At 34.0% G+C, this 24980-nt stretch overlaps 1 protein-coding gene across 2 annotated transcripts in view; it reads left to right on the top strand.

The window, feature by feature from the left end:
- The window catches only part of LOC120431346 (membralin-like), a 47209-nt gene that overhangs the window by 8799 nt on the left and 13430 nt on the right, over window positions 1-24980 (top strand). For both annotated transcript variants that reach the window (XM_039596478.2, XM_039596479.2), the window contains exons 4-7: window positions 6574-6723; window positions 6783-7354; window positions 16258-16595; window positions 16669-16726. In XM_039596478.2, coding sequence (XP_039452412.1) covers window positions 6574-6723; window positions 6783-7354; window positions 16258-16595; window positions 16669-16726 — 1118 coding nt within the window. The remainder of the gene's footprint in view (window positions 1-6573; window positions 6724-6782; window positions 7355-16257; window positions 16596-16668; window positions 16727-24980) is intronic.

The following is a 24980-nucleotide window of genomic DNA, read 5'->3' on the forward strand; positions in this document are numbered from 1 at the left end:
CCTTCTCAAATGTTATTACCGAGTGAACTTTGCTCCATATACACAAAAATGGCTTACGTAAGCATAGGATAACATGTCTACAAATTTTCATTGAAATTGGAGAGGGTCCGATACAATCGGCTCACTATTTGACCTGGAATTGCTCTATGATATCGACGGCAACATTTCAAAAGGCATCATGTACATTTTGACACTTTTTGGTTTATTGCATATTCTGAAAGTACTCCTAATAAGCTACCTCTCCACCAAAAAGGAGCAAAAGTCTGTTTAATAATAGTTTTAAATAAAGTAACATAAACAGGGTTGTTACGGACGGCGCGGACGGCGCGAATCGCGCGGATCTGGCGCGGATTTGCTGGCTAATTTTGCTCAGGCGCGGATTTCGCGCGGATAGCAGTTTTGATAAACAAAATAATTGCGAACGATAGAATTTCTTTCAATTCACAAAGGAAAATATAATAAGGAATTAAATAATTTCAATCTTTTTCGTTGTGTGCAAAAACATCAATTTCTAAAAAGTTTTTAATGAAAAAAATGTTCTTCTGAAAATTATTGATTTTATTTGTTAATACGAAACATCGAAATAATCTTCAAGGAGCGATTTTTTTAAATGTATTGAGATTTGTTTTATAAATTTAACATAACATTACAACTCATTATTTTTAAAACATCTGCTGAACAATTCATATTAATAACAATTTTATTAAAATCAAAATAACAAAATTCGAAAAATACAGAATTTCAAAAATTTGAAGCTATGAAACTTTTTAGATTTTCTAAGTTTTATATTGAAAAAACTGAAAAAAATTGAAAATTTTAAATTTTTGGTTTATTGAAAAAATGAAAAATTCTGTTGCCACCCTGATTCAGGTAGAATTTATTCTACTCCCAATTATCACAACATGACGAAATTCACTTAGCAATCTGATAAAATCTCCGTCAAAAAGCGAAATGTAACGTCAACATAAAAAAATAAGAAATCTGGAATTCAACAATTTGAAATTTCATTCATAATTTGAAAAAAACGTAAAAAGTACGAATTATTAAATTGAAAAATTACGAAAATGGAGGGCCTCGTGGCGCGGTGGTTAGCGGCTTCGGCTGCCGATCCCTAAGTTGCTATGGGGCTGCGGGTTCGATTCCCGCCTTATCCTTCTGGAGCTTTTCGTTCAATGTTTGTCTCGTTTAATATTAGTGTTCAGTCTGCAAAGACGGTGTGATTGTCTTTAAATTATTAAATTATTAAATTATTAAATTATTAAATTATTAAATTATTAAATTATTAAATTATTAAATTATTAAATTATTAAATTATTAAATTATTAAATTATTAAATTATTTAATTATTTAGTTATTTAATTATTTAATTATTTAATTATTTAATTATTTAATTATTTAATTATTTAATTATTTAATTATTTAATTATTTAATTATTTAATTATTTAATTATTTAATTGTTTAATTATTTAATTATTTAATTATTTAATTATTTAATTATTTAATTATTTAATTATTTAATTATTTAATTATTTAATTATTTAATTATTTAATTATTTAATTATTTAATTATTTAATTATTTAATTATTTAATTATTTAATTATTTGATTATTTAATTATTTAATTATTTAATTATTTAATTATTTAATTATTTAATTATTTAATTATTTAATTATTTAATTATTTAATTATTTAATTATTTAATTATTTAATTATTTAATTATTTAATTATTTAATTATTTAATTATTTAATTATTTAATTATTTAATTATTTAATTATTTAATTATTTAATTATTTAATTATTTAATTATTTAATTGCAGGCCAAGGATTGATACCTAAGAGCATGCAATGGCACTGACCTTGTTGCGTGCTCTTCGGTTGACGTCCACGTAAGGAACATCCTGGAAGGAGCGTAACTAACTACATCCGTAGTTCTGTTAGATCATCCGAATTATCTTGATCAGAACAGTATAGCTCTGGTTCCTTGCGAGTGTCCTATTTTCTTACCTCCACGTTGGCTTGGTTTTCATGATGACCTAGCTGGTGGCCTGTGGAAACGGATCGTAAATCTTTGACCACCGCGGGTCAGAGTCGAGACGGCTAAAAGAAAGGGGCGCAACAATGTGGAAAAGGGAAGTAATTTGTGATTGTAGACGGTATTGTTTTGATTCGCAGTATGTTGAGTCAACTGCTGTGGATGTACCTGAAACATCGCACAACGGGGTTTCTCTTCTTTCCGTTTTTATCTACCATTAGAGAGCCTGGAGCTTATTGGAGAACGGACATCTCAAGCCTGAAGTGCCGATCGAGGCACGGGAGCTGTCAGACGGAGGTGCCTATCGAGCAAAATCCTTTGTCTTTTGCTCGATTGGTACCTCCGTTTGACAGTTCTCGTGCTTCGATTGGTGCTTTTGGTTTGGGATGTCCGTTCTCTAATAGGATCCAGCCTCTCTATCTACCATCTATATTCTGTTATTTTCTTGATTCTCTTATTTCTCAACGTTTTTCCACTCTATTTACTTATTGATGCTGCTGCTACAAACTGTCTGTTTTCCCTTAATTTGGCAGCGATTTATTTTGTTGTTAATTTCTTTATCTACTTCATCAATTACTATCTTTCTTTTACTATTGATTCTTCAAATAGTTTATTTCTTTCACGGTCCATTGGTTTCAATCTTCACCCTTTTCTTCAAACAAATGAGGTTCGAGCCCTTACTCAATTTTTGGAATGATCAAAGAATAAACACAAATATTACTATTGTACTTTTGAAAAACTTTTATAAAATGCTTAGGACCAAAATATTGTAACAAAACACCGCGACAGAAGAAATAGCAACAGATAAACACGACTCAACAATAAGGAAGATTTCAGGAGAAAACAATACACAGTAAATCACAATAAGTTTTTGAATTCAAACTAAAAATAAAACAGTTTTTGCTTTAATGAAAGTTGATAGGCACACAATGAATGGTTAGGCGCTTATACTTACATCAAACCCTACTTAATGTACCACCCCCGGCCGAGTTAAAATGCGTAACCGGAAAAGAAGGTGTGCATGCCTGGCACGAACACTCAAAGCGTGTTCTAGCGTGCTGCTCGTACTGACTCAGAGCAAGGGTGAGATGTAGGTGTAAGGGCAGTGCGTGTTCGTCGGGAACCTAGTGCATAAGATCGGTCAAGGCCCGTTCTTACACTGAAAATTGCGAATTGCGAAATTGCGAATTGCGAATTATTTAATTATTTAATTATTTAATTATTTAATTATTTAATTATTTAATTATTTAATTATTTAATTATTTAATTATTTAATTATTTAATTATTTAATTATTTAATTATTTAATTATTTAATTATTTAATTATTTTATTATTTAATTATTTAATTATTTAATTATTTAATTATTTAATTATTTAATTATTTAATTATTTAATTATTTAATTATTTAGTTATTTAATTATTTAATTATTTAATTATTTAATTATTTAATTATTTAATTATTTAATTATTTAATTATTCAATTATTTTATTATTTTATTATTTAATTATTAAATAAATTATTACATTATTTAATTATTAAATTGTTAAATTATTAAATTATAAATTTAATCAATTATAAAATTATTGAATTTTATTTTTTTGCCATTTTCTTAGTTCGGATTATTTTCAGAGTCATATTTTAGTTTGGAGAAATTTAGAGAAGAAAATAATAGTAATTTTGTGTTTCATTTTTCCAGATTAAAATTTTGGCGAGAATTATCAAGTACAAAATTGCTAGATTTTATAATTTGGTAATTTATTTTATCGTTTTAAATTTTTGAATTTTTTTTCTTGAATTTGTTTTCAAGGCAACGATATTTTAAATGCTACAAAAAATGCTAATATTGTTTCAGAAATGCCAAAAAAGGTTCAACTTGGTGCAGGTGGGATATGAATCCACATCTGATCAACGGTACTGATCCAAATGCTTTCTGTATTATTCTTTTTTCGTTTGAAATTTCATTCATTATATTACTCTCTTCTATGTTTGTCACGATTTTTTTTATATGGCGCGGATTTCGCGCGGATTGGGTTTTGGGGTCGGCGCGGATCTGGCGCGGATTTTTTTTTCGACTTTTCCGTAACAACCCTGCATAAACAAAATCTCAGGCACCAGCAGTGCCTGTTTATGTAGTCCTGTCAACCTGTCGAATGAAAGACTACATCTGGAGTTGTTTTTGAAAAAGTCCAATAAACCAAATTTTCAGTGTTTGCTTTTTGGGTGTTTTTTAATACCCCTGATTCAAGGCGGTTTCAAAAACACCCAAGAAGCAAAAACTGGAAATTTGGTTTATTGGACCTTTTCAAAAAAAAAAAAAAAAACTCCAGACATGAACCTCAAAGCATTATTAAAAAGACGCCATGTACATTTGCCAACGAAAAGCGAATCATAACATAACTTCCCCTCCACTTGCAAAAGGCGCCATGTACATTTGGCGAAGAAACACGAAGCTGCCCCTCCAACGACAGCAGGGTGATATAGACGTTGGTGATTTCAAAAGATGTTATGTTTGTTTTTCTTAAATAAAATGACGAACAGAATGTTTTATTGAATATGGTTGGTCACGTAGCAATAAAAGCCACGTTTTTCATCGTTTGTTATCATTAGAATATCTTCTTTCGCTTTTATATTCTTATTCAAATGCGTTTTTGTCAAAATGCATGGTTTTTGGAATTTTTTTTGAAAAGGACCAATAAACCAAATTTTCATTTTTTACTTTTTGGGTGTTTTTTTATACCCCTGACTCAAGGCGGTTTCAAAAACACCCAAAAAGCAAAAACTGGAAAATTTGGTTTATTGGTCCTTTTTTAAAAAAAAACTCCAGGTTTGTACATGATGCCTTTTGAAATGTTGGCGTCGATATGATACAATTTTAAGTGTAAACTGTTTGTAAATACAGCACTTCGCCACGAAAACAGTATAATTAAAATAAAAAGTTGTCCGATCGGGCTTACAAGTTTACAGGAGGTTCCTTGGTCGAAATAATAGGGACGTGGCGTTACATCGTGCTGCCATCTGTTTTTTTTTAGTGCAAGAGTGGAAAAGTGCTGAGTCATCGTCTAAAAATAGACGGCGTCCTATCTCGCCCAGCAAAATGAAGTCGATAAAGTAATCGGTTTCGATGAGAAAAAGTGGAAAATGTGTTCTAAAAACGTTACTTAATCCACCCTTAGGTGGTTGGCGCCTTCCTCACATTTAAAGGGTGCTATCCAAAATGCAAAAAGTGCGTAAATAACACTTAATTGCATATAACTTTTGATAGGGTTGTCAGATCTTCAATGTTTTGGACGCGTTGGAAAGGTTTTTTGAATGCCTATTCAACGATAGGTCGCATGAAAGATCCGGACAGCATTTTCATCAAAATATCTGAGATCCGGCCTAAAAAAAGTGCGTAAATAACACTTTAGTGCTTATAACTTTTGATAGGGTTGTCAGATCTTCAATGTTTTGGACGCGTTGGAAAGGTCTTTTGAATACCTATCCAACGATAGGTCGCATGAGAGATCCGGACAACGTTTTCATGAGCATATCTGAGATCCGGCCTCCAAAAAGCGTATAAATAACACTTAAGTGCTTATAACTTTTGATAGATTTGTCAGATCTTCAATGTCTTGAACGCGTTGGAAAGGTCTTTTAAATACCTTTCTGAAAATGTATAGCATGACGGGTTTTCAAACAAGAACCACCCTTTTTACAATCTTCCGGACTTTTGTTAAAATCGTTTTTTAAGCATAACTTTTGAAGTACTTAACTAAACTGCATGATTTTTGATAGCGACTTATGGGACCCCAAGATGAATCGTATGACGCCAAAACGGATAAAATCGGATCAGCCAATGTCGAGATAATCGAGTGACAATTTTTTGATCAACATCCCACCACACACACAGACATTTGCTCAGAATTTGATTCTGAGTCGATAGGTATACATGAAGGTGGGTCTAGGAGGTCTAATTGAGAAGTTCGTTTTTCGAGTGATTTTATAGCCTTTCCTCAGTAACGTGAGGAAGGCAAAATAGCGACGCCATCCCCCTATTAGACCTGATTTTGTTTGGCCATTAGGGTGACCTACGCCGTGCTAGGGTGGTCCAAAATATTAAAATTAAAAAAAAAATTCATATAATTATATTTCCGCGTCATTTCAACCGAATTTAGCTCTCTCTAAACTGCAATAACATTAAAAATTAAGCGATAACCTAACCTTTTTTGGGTACCAGCGTTGTCAATAGGGTCCTAAAGCCCTATGTAAATTTTAATGTACAACGATTAAAAACACGCTTAAAAACCATTTCTGATCAGTTTTTTTTTTATTTTAATGCAAAAAAAAAAGTTGACAAGACAACATTTTTTTGATGGATCAACTATGGTTCCCTTGGAAAGAACTGTCAAGTAGGACCTTTTCTGTCAAGAAGTACCCCGAGGTTAATTTTTCAAAAAAGATTTGAAAATCCATTTTAAACTCTTTGTAAATAATATCAGCAATCTAAGCTCCTTGAGTGTATGTTACTAATCTTGTTCTTGTCCTACCCTTCTAGACCGGTCCGGCGAGCCATCGAGCTGATCATGCTGCTGAAGGCGCTGGCCGCCTTCTTCATCCTGGTGTACATCCACGTGCACTTTTCGCAAACCCCGACGACCTGCCTGGAGCACGTCAAGAACGACTGGCCCCGGGACGGCATCGTGCGGTAAGAAGTCAACTTTAATTTATTGGAATTTCGTTAAACATTTCAATTTGCGTTTTTAGAGTGGAAATCATCCGCCACAACCCGAACGCCCCCTCGCCCGTGACGAGCAGTTTGGCCCCAGACCCGAAAGCCCTGCTGGACCCGGACCAGCTGGACGACGGCACCGGGAACATGCTGCGCAACACGCACAAAAACGGCATGATCAGCATCGACCCGTCGACGACGTTGCCCCACGAGCAGCCGGACCAGAACCAAAACCCGGAACTGCCGCTGCAGAGCTATGCCAACAGCAGTCCGTGGGCCGCGTCGCAGCAGCCCCAGCAGTCGCAAACGTCCGAGGTTTACCAGCCGTCGGCGTTGGTGGAGACGGCGGGTCCGCAGATTGAAAGTACCCAGTTTGTGGGGGCGGCAGCGAGCAAGGTCGAGCCGGACAAGGTCGTCGTCGTTGAGGAGGAGGAGGAGGAGGAAACGCTGACGGAGGAGCAGCGACTGCAAAAGGACTATGGGGAAAGTGTAGTTATCTACACTAATGAGACGATTTTGAAAAATTTGGAAAAAATGAAGGACGATCCGGTGCAGGCGGACGGACTGAGGACCGATGTGCCGGAGATGGAGAAGCTGAAGAATGCTGGTAAGAAGTTTGGATTTTAAGGTGCTTAAAGGAGGGCAGGATGGTCACTCCAGACGGGAGTTCGGAAAGGGCGCTAAAAAGTTTGGAATTTGACAAAAGTTGCAAATTTATAAATTTGTTATTTTTCCTCAAAAGTCGGGAAAAGTGAGGAATCAAGCCAAATTTTGTTTTTCAAATTATTTCTTGGTGTCAAATTGTTGAGGTTTGGTATAATATTTAAATGAATTTTTAATAATGAATGAATCGTGGGCAAAATCAAAGCTAGCAACTTCGTATTGCTGGTTATTAAATACCAAAACGTTTTCTTTTCAAGCGAAAGTTTTCGCTGGTTTGGTACACATCCTTCTGGAAGAGACAGTCGTTTTTTTTTGCTTATTTTTCACATTTTTAGCTATAAAATGGCACCATTATCATTTAAATTGTAAAAATACGTAGAGGCATAGTCTGGTACACTAGAAAAATTACTGCATACAGTCCAGACTCCTTTATCCGAAGCCTCGATTATCCGAAGTTTCGATTATCCGAAGCTCGATTATCCGAAGGTTTGTATGGGACTTCGGATAATCGAATCACGAACATTTTTTTTATTTTCGTTTTTATTTTTTTCTTGTCTTAAGGGTGCACAGCAACGAAGGAAGTTGTTGTCTTATTATTCCATAATTAATAAACTTACGGACCCAATCAGGAAAAAACTGCAAATTTTGTTGTAAATTGCTTAGTAGACAGTACTTTAGGGAATTAATAAAAAAATATATCGATAATTCCCGTAGTTTCGAAAATACTAAAATATCTAAGGTTAAGATTTTTTGTTTTACCCTAAGCAAAGGGCAACGCGATTTCTTAATTTATCATGCTAATTCTTCAAGCCGAATGAGTACAGAAATTAACAGTGCGAGGAAAAAGCTACCGCACATCTGGCGCGCCGGGGAATCGAACCCCGCTCTTTCGCATACCGTGCGAGCGCGTACACCACTTCGCCAACGCGCCGTGCTTGCCGAGGCAAGTTCAGCTAGTTGTTTTTGTGATCTACCGTTCTCCACCGATCGTACCAGTGTACGGTTGCTTCTTCCACAACACTATTATTCTGTTCTCAAAGGCTTCTTTAGAATACTGACACACGGATCAAGTATATTTTTAGACGCATTGTTATTGTCGAGTTCACAGACAAATGGACACCTACTTAGTGACACGTAGTCAAATTGTGAGACAAATTTTAGCTGATTGCCTACTTGAATCTATGGCAATGTTTGGCAGGTTAGAGCCACCAAGCTCGGAAAACCTAAGGTTAAGATTTTTTGTTTTACCCTAAGCAAAGGGCAACGCGATTTCTTAATTTATCATGCTAATTCTTCAAGCCGAATGAGTACAGAAATTAACAGTGCGAGGAAAAAGCTACCGCACATCTGGCGCGCCGGGGAATCGAACCCCGCTCTTTCGCATACCGTGCGAGCGCGTACACCACTTCGCCAACGCGCCGTGCTTGCCGAGGCAAGTTCAGCTAGTTGTTTTTGTGATCTACCGTTCTCCACCGATCGTACCAGTGTACGCTTAAATTTCGGCCAAACATTGCCATAGATTCAAGTAGGCAATCAGCTAAAATTTGTCTCACAATTTGACTACGTGGTGTCCATTTGTCTGTGAACTCGACAATAACAATGCGTCTAAAAATATACTTGATCCGTGTGTCAGTATTCTAAAGAAGCCTTTGAGAACAGAATAATAGTGTTGTGGAAGAAGCAACCGTACACTGGTACGATCGGTGGAGAACGGTAGATCACAAAAACAACTAGCTGAACTTGCCTCGGCAAGCACGGCGCGTTGGCGAAGTGGTGTACGCGCTCGCACGGTATGCGAAAGAGCGGGGTTCGATTCCCCGGCGCGCCAGATGTGCGGTAGCTTTTTCCTCGCACTGTTAATTTCTGTACTCATTCGGCTTGAAGAATTAGCATGATAAATTAAGAAATCGCGTTGCCCTTTGCTTAGGGTAAAACAAAAAATCTTAACCTTAGGTTTTCCGAGCTTGGTGGCTCTAACCTGCCAAACATTGCCATAGATTCAAGTAGGCAATCAGCTAAAATTTGTCTCACAATTTGACTACGTGTCACTAAGTAGGTGTCCATTTGTCTGTGAACTCGACAATAACAATGCGTCTAAAAATATACTTGATCCGTGTGTCAGTATTCTAAAGAAGCCATCTTGGCCGATCTCAATCTGGGTTCTAGAACATGGGCCATGCGGTCAATTCAGTATTGTATCATAGAAAAACAAATTCTGTCGTTATTTAGCCATGCGAGACTCTTACTGAACCCGCCGGAACAATAATTCCGGTGTTAATCCGACCGTCCGTCCTCGGTGTCATTTACATAAGAAAAATCCTGGTTGGACTTGGGAACCAAAGTGGAGATGAAAGTGACCAGCAATTAGCTAAGGCTTAAATTTCGGTTTAAAATCCGGTCGCTTCGGTCCTCTTGGTACACCCGGATCCCCGAACAACCATGTCACATCTATTTGAGAATGTTTCCCAATCAATACATTTATGAAAAAATCGTTCTTTCCTCATAAACTCTAGAAAACTATAAAAGAACGCCGTTGATCAACTCGTTGATTATCGATAATCAACGCGTTGATCAACGCCGTTTAAATCAACGACTCCGTTGACGTTGACGATTAAATCAACGATGGCTGCGATTACGATTACGTTTAAATCAACGATCATCGACATCGATGATATAAACGCCGTTGATTTCAACGATTAACAGCATTGATGTGCACCGTTAAACATCAAATTCGAGTTCTGTGACCCCATTTTAGTCAAATTTGAATAATTGATTGCTTATTAAATAATAAAATGCCTTTTTTCAATATTTCGTCACCGCCATATTGGCCGCCATCTAGGATAAAAAAAAATGTTATTCACTTTAGCGTAGTCTAGGGGTCATACTTAAGCTCGACAATCCAAAATAAGACAACGAAAATTGAAGTGAAGTTTTTCCGAGGCCTTCGGATAATCGAGTCTGGACTGTACTTCTTTTTACTTAAAATATAGGGAATGTCAGTAAAAAACACAGTCAATATAAATTAATTGAGTGTAAAATATTAAAAAATAAGATTCACGTTTAATTTTATGTACAAGCAAAAATAGTTATAAAAATAACACTTTTGTTTTTGGTTTAGTCATCATGATGACAAGGTGTAACCTAGCTGGTGGCCTGTGGAAACGACTCGTAAACCTTTGACCAGCGAGGGTCAGAGTAGAGACGGCTAGAAGAAAGGGGCGCGTCAATGTGGGAAAGGGAAGTAATTTGTGATTGTAGACGGTATTGTTTTGATTCGCAGTATGTTGAGTCAACTGCTGTGGATGTACCTGAGCATCGCAGAACGGGGTTTCTCTTTTTTCCATTTCAGCTAACAGCTATCTTCTGTTTATTTTGTTTCACTGTTTTTCTAAAACGGCTTCTGTTTACTATCCTCCATTTGATTTCGATTTTACGTATTTGATTCTCTTATTTCTCAACGCTTTTCCACTCTATTTTACCAATTGATGCTGCTGTAACAAACTATCTGCTTTCCCTTAATTTGGAAGCGATGTCAATTTTGTTTATCATGTGCCTTTTCTTTATGTATCTATCTGAATAATTTCTCATCTTCCCTGTAAATGTCCCATCACAAGCTTGTTTGTTACCTCTTTTTATTAACTATTGTTAATTTCTATATCTACTTCATAAATTACTATCTTCCTTTTACTATTGATTCTTTACAAAGTATGTTTCCTTCACTCCTTCATTGTTTTGAAACTTCACCTTTTTCTTAAGCAAGTGAGGTTCGAGCCCTTGCTCAATTTATGGAATGATTAAAGGATTAACACAAATATTACTATTGTACTTTTGAAAAACTTTTCTAAGATGCTTAGGACCAAAATATTGTAACAAAACACCGCGACAAAAGAAATAGCAACAGATAAACACGACTCAACAATAGGGAAGATTTCAGGAGAAAACAATACACAGTGAAATAACAACTAGTTTTTGAATTCAAACTAAAAATAAAACAGTTTTTGCTTTAAAGAAAGTTGATAGGCACACTTTAAATGGTTAGGCGCTTATACTTACATCAAACCCTACGTAATGTACCACCCCCGGCCGAGTTAAAATGCGTAACCGGAAAAGAAGGTGTGCATGCCTGGCACGAACACTCAAAGCGTGTTCTAGCGTGTTGCTCGTACTGACTCAGAGCAAGGGTGAGATGTAGGTGTAAGGGCAGTGCGTGTTCGTCGGGAACCTGGTGCATAAGATCGGTCAAGGCCCGTTCTTACACTGAAAATTGCGAATTGCGAAAAAATGGATTGTTGTCTAAATATGTACAAAAAGACAGTAAATTAAAAAATCTTTTTTATTTATGTATTTAAAAAATACATAAATAATCAAAAAATAATATATTTTCAAAACAACTTTACAGTGATAAAGTTATGGTAAAAAAAAAATAAAAAATATAAAAATTGAAATTAAAAGCCTAAGTTTCAACATTTGGATGAAAAAAGTGTTTCAAAATGCATTTTACAGGCATACAGTTGCTTTCAAACCATTAGTTTTAAAAATATCGAGGTATGGACGGAATTGGTATTTCATGACAATTAAAAATGAGCAGTTCTCTCAGATTTCGGTAATTCATTTTTTTTTGTATTTTTTAATCCGACTGAAACTTTTTTGGTGCCTTCGGTATGCCCAAAGAAGCCATTGGGCATCATTAGTTTGTCCATATAATTTTCCATACAAATTTGGCAGCTGGCCATACAAAAATGATACTTGAAAATTCAAAAATCTGTATCTTTTGAAGGAATTTTTTCATCGATTTGGTGTCTTAGGCAAAGTTGTAGGTATGGATATGGACTACACTGAAAAAATGATACACGGTAAAAACAAATTTTGGTGATTTTTTATTTAAATTTTTGTCACTAAAACTTGATTTGCAAAAAAAAAAACACTATTTTTAATTTTTTTTATTTTTTGATATGTTTTAGAGGACATCAAATGCCAACTTTTCAGAAATTTCCAGGTTGTGAAAAAAATCTTTGAGCGAGTTATGAATTTTTGAATCAATACTGATTTTTTCAAAAAATCGAAAAATTGGTCGCAAAAATTTTCTAACCTCATTTTTCCATGTAAAATCAAATTTGCACTTAAAAAGTACTCTATTCAAATTTTGATAAAGTGCACCGTTTTCAAGTTAAATCCATGTTTAGGTGACTTTTTTGAAAATAGTCGCAGTTTTTCATTTTTTTAAATAAGTGCACATGTTTGCCGACCTTTGAAAAAAATATTTTTGAAAAGCTGAGAAAATTCCCTGTATTTTTCATTTTTGAACTTTGTTGATACGACCCTTAGTTGCTGAGATATTGCCATGCAAAAGTTTAAAAACAGGAAAATTGAAGTTTTCTAAGTCCAACCCAATTAACACACCATTTTCTAATGTCGATATCTCAGCAAATAATGGTCCGATTTTTAATGTTAAAGTATGAAACATTCGTGAAATTTTCCGATCTTTTCGAAAAAAATATTTTCTAAATTTTCAAACCAAGACCAAGATTTTAAAAAGGCATAATATTGAAGGTTTGGCCCTTTTGAAATGTTAGTCTTGATTTAAAAATTTTGAAAATATTTTTTTTCGAAAAGATCGAAAAATTTCACGAATGTTTCATATTTTAACATTGAAAATCGGACCATTAGTTGCTGAGATATCGACATTAGAAAATGGTGAGTTGTTTGGGTGGGACTTAGAAAACATCAATTTTCCTGTTTTTAAACCTTTGCATTGCAATATATCAGCAATTAAGGGTCGTATCAACAAAGTTCGAAAATGCAAAATATAGAGAATTTTCGCAGCTTTTCAAAAATATTTTTTTCGAAGGTATGCAAACATGGGCACTTATTTAAAAAAAAAAATGAAAAACTTCGACTATTTTCAGAAAAGTCACCTAAAGATGGATTTAACTTGAAAACGGTGCCTTTTATGAAAATTTCACTAAAGTACTTTTTGATTGCAAAATGATTTTACATCGAAAAATGAAGTTGAAAAATTTTTGCGACCAATGTTTCGATTTTTTGAAAAAATCAGTATTGATTCAAAAATTCATAACTCGCTCAAAGATTTTTTTCACAACCTGGAAATTTCTGAAAAGTTGGCATTTGATGTTCTCTAAAACATATCAAAAAATAAAAAAATTAAAATAGTGTTTTTTTGCAAATCAAGTTTTAGTGACAAAAAGTTAAATAAAAAATCCCCAAAAATTTTTTTACCTTGTATCATTTTTTTCAGTGTAGTCCATATCTATATCTACAACTTTGCCGAAGACACCAAATCGATCAAAAAATTCCTTCAAAAGATACAGATTTTTGAATTTTCAAGTATCATTTTTGTATGGCCAGCTGCCAAATTTGTATGGAAAATTATATGGATAAACTAATGATGCAAAATGGCTTCTTTGGGCATACCGAAGGCACCAAAAAAGTTTCAGTCGGATTAAAAAATATAAAAATTTAAATTTAAGAAAAAATACCGAATTCGTAGAGAATTGCTCAAATGTTTTCAAAGGAGTTCAATCATGCTGAATATGATTATAAACGCGGGAAAATGTATTTTAACTGGTTTTCAGTTGATTAAACTTTAATTTTCGTTAAAATTTTGAAGTTTTTCATTTTTTTTTGCCCTCTGATTATTCAGGTCAACTTTGAAGGGGACGACATAAACTTTGAAAAATATTTGCAATATTTTATTTTATTTTATTTTAAGCAATTTAAAATGGAGTCTGGAAATATGAGCTTGAAAACTATTAAGTGGGTTTCAAATATTGACATCAATGCTATTGAGAGACTACAGACACCCGAATGAAAAATGACGTTTCAGCTTGGAATGGTTCTTTCAAAAGACCGAAGTTTTTAAAAAAAACGCGGTTCTTTTTATGTGAACCATGGTCCGCTCTCATTTTTAATGAAACGGATCTTTGAGCGGCTCGCTCTTTTTTGCCCACCTCTACTGCAAATGTTTTTAAAATATTAAAATATGTCTCAAACGAGTCAAGAAAACAGGAAGGCAAAACATTTTTTTTCATAAACTTCAATAGTTTTTAGAAATTTGAAGAATAACTCTTTGAAAACTTGGGGAAATTCTCGTATGTTTGGCAGGTCAAGCACTCGCTCCTAACTCCATCCAATTTGCTGATTTTCACTATTTAAACAACTAATTTTGCAAAACTTTTGATAGAAACTTGCTTGCTCACTTCTTATTGAGCTATTTATCACTCGAGTTCAGTTGAAAACGCTTTTTATTAGCTTTAATTGAATGTCAAAGTTCTGACCTGCCAACATTAGAGGCACGCTGGAATTAGATGCTGTTCCCCTATTGTAAAGAAAATTTGGATACATATTTTGTTGCAATAAATTGTATCATGTCTCATAGATTTTTTTATGTATTGATGTGTTGAGGCAAATGAACTTTAATTACAATACCATTTTAAACAAAAAAATATTTAAAAAATCAAATGCTCCATTTTTTGATAGTTATCTTTTTAATCCTTCTTAAAATCAAGATATATGAATCATATTTGCAATACTTGTTTATTTATTTGTTTACTTTAAATGAAATTGATAAAAATCGTCCAATGAAAAAAAAATGCTTTTTCAACTTTTATCAAACATTAGTTCCGGCCCGCCACTGCTTCAGAAAAATCAGATCTGGCCCGCAGGGCCAAAAGGTTGGGCAGCCCTGTAAGTTTAAAGTTTATTTTAATTAAGTTAGACGCTTCTAAAATAAATATTAAATCAAATAAATTTTAATTTTAAATTTTCTGATCATTTGATTAATTCTTTTGAACTGCAAATTAATTGAAATTATTTTTTTGTGATTCTTAATTTCTTATTTTTTCAGAGCAATTTTACAAAATTGATTCCAAAAAGTTGAAAATTTGTAAACTTCCGTTTGAATTTCAGGAATTCCCGGGTTTCCATCGGATTTGTAGAAACTTGCTCTTCTGAAAACAATTTTATAAAAAAAAAAAAAAAATCGTGTACAAGATTTATCCGGGAACCGTGGTGTAGGGGTAAGAGTGGTTGCCTCTTACCCAGTCGGCTTGGGTTCGATCCCAGTGGCATTTTTCGAGACGAGATTTGTCTGATCACGCCTTCCGTCGGACGGGGAAGTAAATGTTGGCCCGGGTCTAACCTAGAGGATTAGGTCCACAGCAAAAAATCCGATGGTAAAATCGCATGCAAAAGCATGCACATCACCTTCGTCAAAATAAACACTTAATATTACACACTGCATGTACATTTTTTGCAAACACAAAAAAAAAGTTGCAACCGACGAGATTCAAACCCAGCACCAACAGTAAGGACTGGCGCCTTAGCCCACTCGACCATCAGACCGATGAAAAGCTGTAAGGATAAACGCATATATGAGCTTGACATTTCGGTCAAGTAGTTTTCCCATACTGATGGGCTACATATTTCAGGGTGTAATATTACATAGAACTTCATAAAATAATGCAAAATTTATTTTACACCCAGGCCTTTTACACGCAGCTGGATTACTACTTTATTTGCTGTGTCGTTAGCTCAGTCCGGGTGTAGTAGTCGTCTCCCTGGGTCCTGCCTCGGTGGAGTCGCTGGTAGGCAGTTGGACTCACAATCCAAAGGTCGTCAGTTTGAATCCCTGGGTTTTATAGAAGCTTGGGTTTAAAAAGAGGTTTGCAATTGCCTCAACAATCAAGCCTTCGGACTCTTAGTTTTTCGAGTAGGAATCTCGCAATCGAGAACGCCAAGGCAATGCTGTAGAGTTTTTTTTTGACAACATTTAGCATCAAAAAGTATCTACCCACCTCTAATCTCCACCACATTTTTGCATTTTTCCAGTGTGGACCGAGGAGCAGTACATCGTCGAGTACTCGCTGGAGTACGGCTTTCTGCGCCTCTCGGCGGACACCCGCCAGCGGCTCAACATCCCGGTGCACGTGGTCCGCCTGGATCCGCACGAGGACAAGTGCTTCGGCGATTCGTTCTCGCGCTTCATCCTGAAGGAGTTCCTCGGCTACGACGACATCCTGATGGCCTCGGTCAAGGTGCTGGCCGAGCAGGAGGACAACAAGGGCTACCTGCGGAACGTGATCACCGGCGAGCACTACCGGTTCGTGTCGATGTGGTGGATGTCGCGCAGCTCGTACTTTGCGCCCTTCTTCATCATGCTGCTTTTTGTGAGTTGCGGATGTGCCGATTTGCGATGGCATGGGTGGTTTAATTTTGATGTTTGTTTTTTTCTTCTACCAGACCTTGACCATCTCGATGCTACTGCGCTACTCGCACCACCAGATCTTTGTTTTTATCGGTAAGTACAAACAATTGTTCTGATGGTATGGATGTAACAGTACGGCCTAGATCAGAGGAGAAGGGCCTTGTAGAAAACTTAATTGAAACTCTGCTACATGGAGCAAATTGCGTCAGGCCAAAATAGGTTGTTTCGATTTTTCAATATTTTTCCATGAAAAAAACTCATCAACATTGGTGTTCATTTAATTTGTTTTCTTACGAATAATTAAAAAACGGTGCAAATTGCGATCAATGAATAATAATTCGGTTCCGTGGAAAACACTTTTTAACATTTCTGGTGTAATCCGAAAAGTTGCATTGTTGAAGGATAAATGTGAGCTTAAATTAACTTTAAAATTAAGACTAAAATTGCTCTGGGGTTTTTTCCACTTTGGATATGTGTGTTGCGTGTACCTCAGGTATTGGACAATTTATCGCCCTGTTGTTGTTTGCCCTGGATGGTGTCAATTGCCGCACTCACCCTTCATATCGCACTGTCTGTTGACCTGGTTTTTCCACCTTCATCCACCCTCACACCATCGGGAATCGTTCATAAATAACTGCACACGGCCACACCTTACGAAATGTGTCGCTTTGGACCTGTATTGCCCTCTGGCATTTTCTTTACTTGACCGTGCTGAATAGTTCTCTAAAATTTGGCAAATTTGATCGAGATTTTCAATTTTGTATTTATTTTTACTAGGATGAAACTTTGTCCAAACATTCCCTGTGTCAAAAGACGCCATTTTGCATCAATGGTTTGCCTCCATACAATGCTCTTTACAATTTTGCGGGCTTTTCATAAAAAAAATGTGAAAAAGATGTGAGTATTCCTACATTTGTATCTTGGGAAAGAGATTATTTAATTTAGTTAATGTCTTTGGCAAAGTTGTATGTTATGATCAGTATTTTTCAGGAGGAAAGTTCAGCACACGGAAAACAAATTCTCCAATTTTCTAAATTGACTTTTCATTATTAAAAGTAGAATACCTGAAATACGTTTTTTTTTCAATTAGTTTTTTTTATAAGTTCAACTCCTGGGTAATTCTCTACCAACTCACATTGAATCGGGAAAAGTTGCCCCGGCCCCTCTTCGATTTTCGTGACACTTTATCCTAAGGGGTAACTTTTTTCCCTGATCACTAGGCTTGGTGATTTTTCACGCTCGAAAATAGCAAATTTCACGGGGCCCTCAATTTCAAAACACCACATTTCACGCAAATTTCGCGGATCGTGAAAAATGTTAAAATAACTCTGAAAATCTTATGTTTAAATCACAGAAACTACATTTTATGCTTCACTATATATTATTCTTAAATAAACAAAAAAATCTTCACTAATTTTGAATGTGACACAAAAAAAACTCTTAATTTTCAAAAAATAAAAACAAAAATCCTGCTGGTTTATAGATGGAATCTACTTATATTTTGAAACAAAATATAGACATGCGTATTCTTATTTATTGAACTGCTTTTTTAATATTCGACGTTTTATCAGTTAACATTTTATCAAATTTCATATCGAAGCAAAATTTAATTATCTTTTCCAGCCAAAATGAGTAAAACGGTTCGAATTTTCCCGAACAGACGGAAATAACTTGGGAATAACATTTTTTGATATTTGAAAATACTAGGCCAATAACATTTTATGTTATTTATAACAAGATTTGTTATTCGTCGTTATGATTTTTTTTGTTATTGGATTGTTATTGCAATAACAGACTAATAACATTTTTAGTTATTTAACAACTAATCCGATCATCCCAATAACAGTTGGCGGTATTCTTCCATAACAAAAAATGTTATTCCAAAGTTGTTTTGGCTTTCAACCAATATCAGACCAATAACAAAATTTGTTATGACAACATAAACTCTTATGCATAAATGGATTCCTCAAGAAGATTCCATAACATTTTCTGTTATTTTATCAATATTTGTTATTGAAATGGCATGTATTTTGTTATTACTGTCTGCCCGGGTTCTGCGACATTTAGTAAATTAAAAAATTATTTTTCAGGTTTTTATCTCTCTTTTCAAAAACTAAATTTTAAATCATTTTGACAAAAATAATATAATTTGTAACGAAATCGAAATTTTTTATTAAAAATTAGAAAATAAAACAAAAAAGGTGGTATTTTTTAACATCCACCAAAATATCAAATACTTACACGGGAATCATCCACCCAAATATCAAATATCGTTGAAATTAAACAGGACTCAAAAATCTGAAATGTTTCTAAAAGGTGATTTGAAAGATAAAAAAATCTCTTCATTTTATTTTGAATAAAACAAAGCTTAATTCTTTTAATTTCTTCTAAAATAATACATTTCAAAAAAAGTATTCAAAGGTTCACTACTGTAACAGCGAATGAAAATATTACTAAATTTAGTTAGTTTCTAAATAAACTGCAAAATCTGAACAATTCTTCAAATGGTTCATATCGAGCTTAACAATTGAGCAGTTCTCTACGGAATCGGTCTTTTTTCTTTAATTTTAATTTTTGTATTTTTTAATCCGGCTGAAACTTTTTTGGTGCCTTCGGTATGCCCAAAGAAGCCATTTTGCATCATTAGTTTGTCCATATAATTTTCCATACAATTTGGCAGCTGTCCATACAAAAATGATATGTGAAAATTCAAAAATCTGTATCTTTTGAAGGAATTTTTTGATCGATTTGGTGTCTTTGGCAAAGTTGTAGGTAAGGACTACACTGAAAAAAATGATACACGGTAAAAAAATTGGTGATTTTTAATTTAACTTTTTGTCACTAAAACTTGATTTGCAAAAAAAACACTATTTTTATTTTTTTTTATGTGTTTTAGAGAACATCAAATGCCAACTTTTCAGAAATTTCCAGAATGGGCAAAAAATCTTTGACCGAGTTATGATTTTTTGAACCAATACAGATTTTTTCAAAAAATCGAAATATCGGTCGCAAAAATTTTTCAACTTCATTTTTCGATGTAAAATCGAATTTGCAATCAAAAAGTACTTTAGTAAATTTTTGATAAAGTGCACCGTTTCCAAGTTATAACCATTTTTAGGTAACTTTTTTGAAAATAGTCGCAGTTTTCATTTAAAAAAAATAGTGCCCATGTTTGCCCACTATTGAAAAAAATATTTTTGAAAAGCTGAGAAAATTCTCTATATTTTGCTTTTTTGGACTTTGTTGATACGACCCTTAGTTGCTGAGACATTGCCATGCAAAGGTTAAAACCCACCATTTTCTAATGTCGATATCTCAGCAACTATAGGTCCGATTTACAATGTTAAAACATGAAACATTCGTGAAATTTTCCGGTCTTTTCGAAAAAAATATTTTCAAAAAATTTAAATCAAGACTAACATTTCAAATGGGCGTAATATTGAATGTTTGGCCCGATTGAAATGTTAGTCTTGATTTTAAATTTTTGAAAATATTTTTTTCGAGATCGGAAAATTTTACGAATGTTTCATGTTTTAACATTGTAAATCGGACCTATAGTTGCTGAGATATCGACATTAGAATATGGTGGGTTGTTTGGGTGAGACTTAGAAAACATCAATTTTCCTGTTTTTTAACCTTTGCATGGCAATGTCTCAGCAACTAAGGGTCGTATGATATCGTATCGTATCAACAAAGTCCAAAAAAGCAAAATATAGAGAATTTTCTCAGCTTTTCAAAAATATTTATTTCAATAGTGGGCAAACATGGGCACTATTTTTTAAAAATGAAAAACTGCGACTATTTTCAAAAAAGTTACCTAAAAATTGTTATAACTTGGAAACGGTGCACTTTATCAAAAATTTATTAAAGTACTTTTTGATTGCAAATTCGATTTTACATCGAAAAATGAAGTTGAAAAATTTTTGCGACCAATATTTCGATTTTTTGAAAAAATCTGTATTGGGACTATCCATAAACCACGTGGACACTTTTTTGGGAATCTATTACCCCCCCCCCCCCCCCTTCGTGGACAATTGTCCATACAAAAAAAATCTTTTTTGTATGGATCGTGGACAATCGCCATACCCCCCCCCCCCCCCCCTAAAGTGTCCACGTGGTTTATGGATGGTCCCATTGATTAAAAAAGTCATAAAGTCGGTCAAAGATTTTTTGCCCATTCTGGAAATTTCTGAAAAGTTGGCATTTGATGTTCTCTAAAACACATAAAAAAATGAAAATAAATAAAAATAGTGTTTTTTTGCAAATCAAGTTTTAGTGACAAAAAGTTAAATTAAAAATCACCAAATTTTTTTACCATGTATCATTTTTTTTCAGTGTAGTCCATATCCATACCTACAACTTTGCCGAAGACACCAAATCGATCAAAAAATTCCTTCAAAAGATACAGATTTTTGAATTTTCATATATCATTTTTGTATGGACAGCTGCCAAATTTGTATGGAAAATTATATGGACAAACTAATGATGCAAAATGGCTTCTTTGGGCATACCGAAGGCACCAAAAAAGTTTCAGCCGGATAAAAAAATACAAAAAAAAATCGAATGACCGAAATCTTAGAGAATTGCTCAATTGAAAACTAATTAATTTTACTTAAATAGTCTTTATGGTTGAAGTATTAATTATGATCTTATCTGAAAAAAAAAAAAAAAACAATCAGAGAAAATTTATAAATTTCAAGAATTTCACACCATCCACGAAAGCAACATTCACTAACCCTATATGAACGAGGGTATTTACTCGCTTAATTCTACAATAGTTCTTTCGATTTTTTTATTCCTATTTGAAAAATGAAAAAAAGTGATCAGATATGTCTTTGAATCGTTTTTTTTACCGTTGTACATTAAAATTTATATAGGGCTTCAGGACCCTATTTACATGGAAATTTCCCCTTTTTCTTGAGCTTGAAGTGTTGAGTGGACTGAAAAAGAAATCTATTGCGCTAGAATATTGTCGAACTAAATTTCAAAATAGTTTTCAGATGTGAAATCCAATTATTATCAGCTTTTTGCACTCAATCAGCAAAATCAAAACTTTGAAACCCTCCCTGCAAAGGCTTATGAACTATTTTCAGTTGACAGGTTATCTAAATGTCTGAAATGCAAATGTAACATCCTGGAGCAGAACTGTTATTTTCTAATAAAACACTAATTGAGTGAAAAAAAAATAAATAAAAAAATGATAAAAATATTTACGATGAGCTGAGGAGTTCTCTTACAGTTTTAGAGTTTAAATTTAAGGTTTTTTTTCTCTCAGTGTCATCTTTTAGTGTCCTAAAACCATATGTTAATTTGTATGCACAAAGATAAAAACACGATTAAAAACCATTTCTCATCACTTTTTTTTATTCTGCTAATGCTAGAAAAAAAAAAGAATGCAAGACGACATTTTACGATGGATCAACTATGATTCCCTTGGAAAGAACTGTCAAGTAGGACCCCTTCTGGCAAGATGGACCGCGAGGTTATTTTTTTTTAATTACTCAGATAAAGAAGCTTCATCGTTGTGAACAGTAACATCAGCAAATTAACCTTAATTTTATAACCCAATTAGCCCTCATTTTTCGATTCGCAATATGTATCTTGGAAATTAGTGGTTTAATTTTAAATGCATTTCAGCATTTCAATTGAATGCATGGGCTGACAAATATAAGCTTATTTACATTGTTCATAACTGAAAATAGGATATTTTTTCAGTATTGTTAGTTAGATGATAGAAAGCTGGATAGTAAATTAGCTTACATAAATATTAAAACGAGTCAAATTGAAAAATGGTCAAAGACAAAATCGGACGAGCTTTCCGGTAAATATATTTACGAGACTTTCATATAGAAATGGCCAAAAACCATAAAAAACCCTATTTTTTCAACATTTTTGTTTTTTCAACGGCTGTTTCTTCACAAAGATTGAACTTTGGACAATAGTCAATGGTCAATATGAAGACTTTTATGTAAAATTGTCTAGAGAATCTATTCCCACCATCAATTTTTGTAATCTTTTGACTTTAGACCACTTTTCAAAAAAAAAAAAAAAAAAACACGGTTTCAGTAAAAGATTTTTGCATTTTTTTCTGGAGAGGCATACCTTCCTGCATTTTTCGTGAGTCTTTCTGTAAGATCTTTGGCTATTGTCACAAAACAAATTGAACGAAAATAAAACGAAAATTCAAACTTCCCGTAGAAGTGGCGTGTTTTTTTCTTTCAGTCCTACAAGTTTGTTTTTGGCCACTTTTTGATAGGATGCAACGGCTTTGAGTTACAAAAAACACACACTGAGTGAAATTTTATGTCAAATTTTCATGTATTTTGTCAATAAATCGTTTAAATCAAAAAAATGTTGAAAAGTGTTACTTTCCGAAACAAGTGCTGAAAAGTTCAACTTTTCAACACCCATTTGAGTGCTGAAAAGTAGAACTTTTCAGCATTTATTTTGAAAAGTGTTGCTATTCGATTCTGTTATTTTTGGTACAGAAAAGTAGGCTATTTCGTCGTTCAAGAATGACAGGAAAAGTAAGTAGTTTCACGACGAAATTGCAAAAAAATATTTAAATAACTTACGCCCTTCTCAAATGTCATTCGAATGTAATTGGCTCTGTATACACAAAAATGGCTTATATAGGTCTAGGATAACATGTCTTAAAAGGTTCATTAAAATCGGAGAGGGACGGGTACAAAAGTACCAAAAAAAATCCTGATTTGAGTTGAAAAATCCCATATGAAGATACAGATTTAAAAAAAAAAATCAACGCAAATCTTTGTATGAGCCCGCGAAATGGTATGAAAACTTGTTTGAAAAAACTTCTATTTTTTAAATAACTCTTAGCACTAAACATTCGAGCTAGAGGGTATGACGCACGTTTTATTTTTGGCCAAGTTATATATTTTTTGTTGGAAAAAATAGTGATTTTTGGGAAGTTTCGTTATTATGCCCACAAAAAGAAAAAAACGAAAACGTTTTAAGCAGTACGTATCACAAGAATAGCACACATGCGACGAAATATTTAACCATTTTTAGGTTTTAATTGTTCAACATATTTGTATTTTATTTTTTTAACTTGTGTCAATCTAAAAGAAGAAAAACTGAGAAGATTCTATTTCATACGACCTTTTTTTTAATTTAAACTAGATATTTGTAACTCCAAACTATTTTTCCTTGAAATTCAAACTTATTACTTTACAAATATAAACCAAAGAGCTAAAATCGGTTAAAATGGATAAAGTTACGATGCTTGTTTTTTTTTTTCAAATCGATTAAAATGCAAATTTTGGACCACCCTAACATGGCAAAGGGTACTTAAGGGTCCAACAAAAAACAAAATACGGTCTAATTATTTCGGGCAGAGAATGGATCGATCCGAATACTTTTATTTTTTTCATGCTGTTTTTTTGGAGAATTCCTAAATTTACGTAATATCAATAATTTCTTAGAAAAAGTTTGTTTTTAATTAATTTTTTTAGCAGTTCTCTGCGGCTCTCATGGAATTGATCAAAACCTAAAATGCAATACCATATGGTGTAAAATACTCACGGAACCATAGAAGGGAAAACCCCCCCTCCCCCGTTTTCAACCTCCCTTTCAGTCATCCCACCCCGTATAAACTTGACGTTAACGTACCGTATGTGTGTGCGTGTGGCATGTGTTATCATTTATTAGATATGTATTTCGATAATAAGCGTAACAAGTGTCCTATGACAGAATTGATAAGGTGAACGGGAAACCCTCGGCAGTGGCGCTCATCCAGGCCCAAGGGTGGGGAAGGAAAAGGCACTCAAACGTGTCGATCTATTGCTGTTGTTGCTCATTCTTCGTCTTCCTCTTCTTTTTTTTCCGCCACACTGCCAACCGATAATGATGTGACAATGCCTGGCACACGCATGATTTTTTGCACCTCTAGGTGCTATGTAACAAAAAACACCCTCGTTCTTTCGGAAGTGATGATTGGGAAAACGATGACAAGTTGAAGAAAATTTGATAAAAGTTGGGTTATTTTTGAGAAAATGTGTTTTTTTGAAAAATTAGTGTGAAATGTTAAATTATAAGTTTTGAATATTGTTCTAAACGACTTCGAAAACTGTGAAAATCTGATTGTCCAAAACACGGTTTTTGGCGTGATGACTTCTCGGAGGGATAAAAGCCTACTTTTAAAATCTCGACAGAAAAGAGTACCGTCATCAGGGGTGACATTGGGTCTGGGGGGTGAGATTGGGTCATACAAATTTCAGCATTTTTGTATGACCCAATCTCACCCCCCAGACCCAATGTCACCCCTGATGACGGTACCTAGTATTCTTCTGGTATTGCGGTTATTTAGCCCCCGCATTCCAACGAA

This window comes from Culex pipiens, chromosome 3 (genome assembly GCF_016801865.2).
Source record: "Culex pipiens pallens isolate TS chromosome 3, TS_CPP_V2, whole genome shotgun sequence".
Taxonomy (NCBI): Eukaryota; Metazoa; Arthropoda; class Insecta; order Diptera; family Culicidae; genus Culex; species Culex pipiens.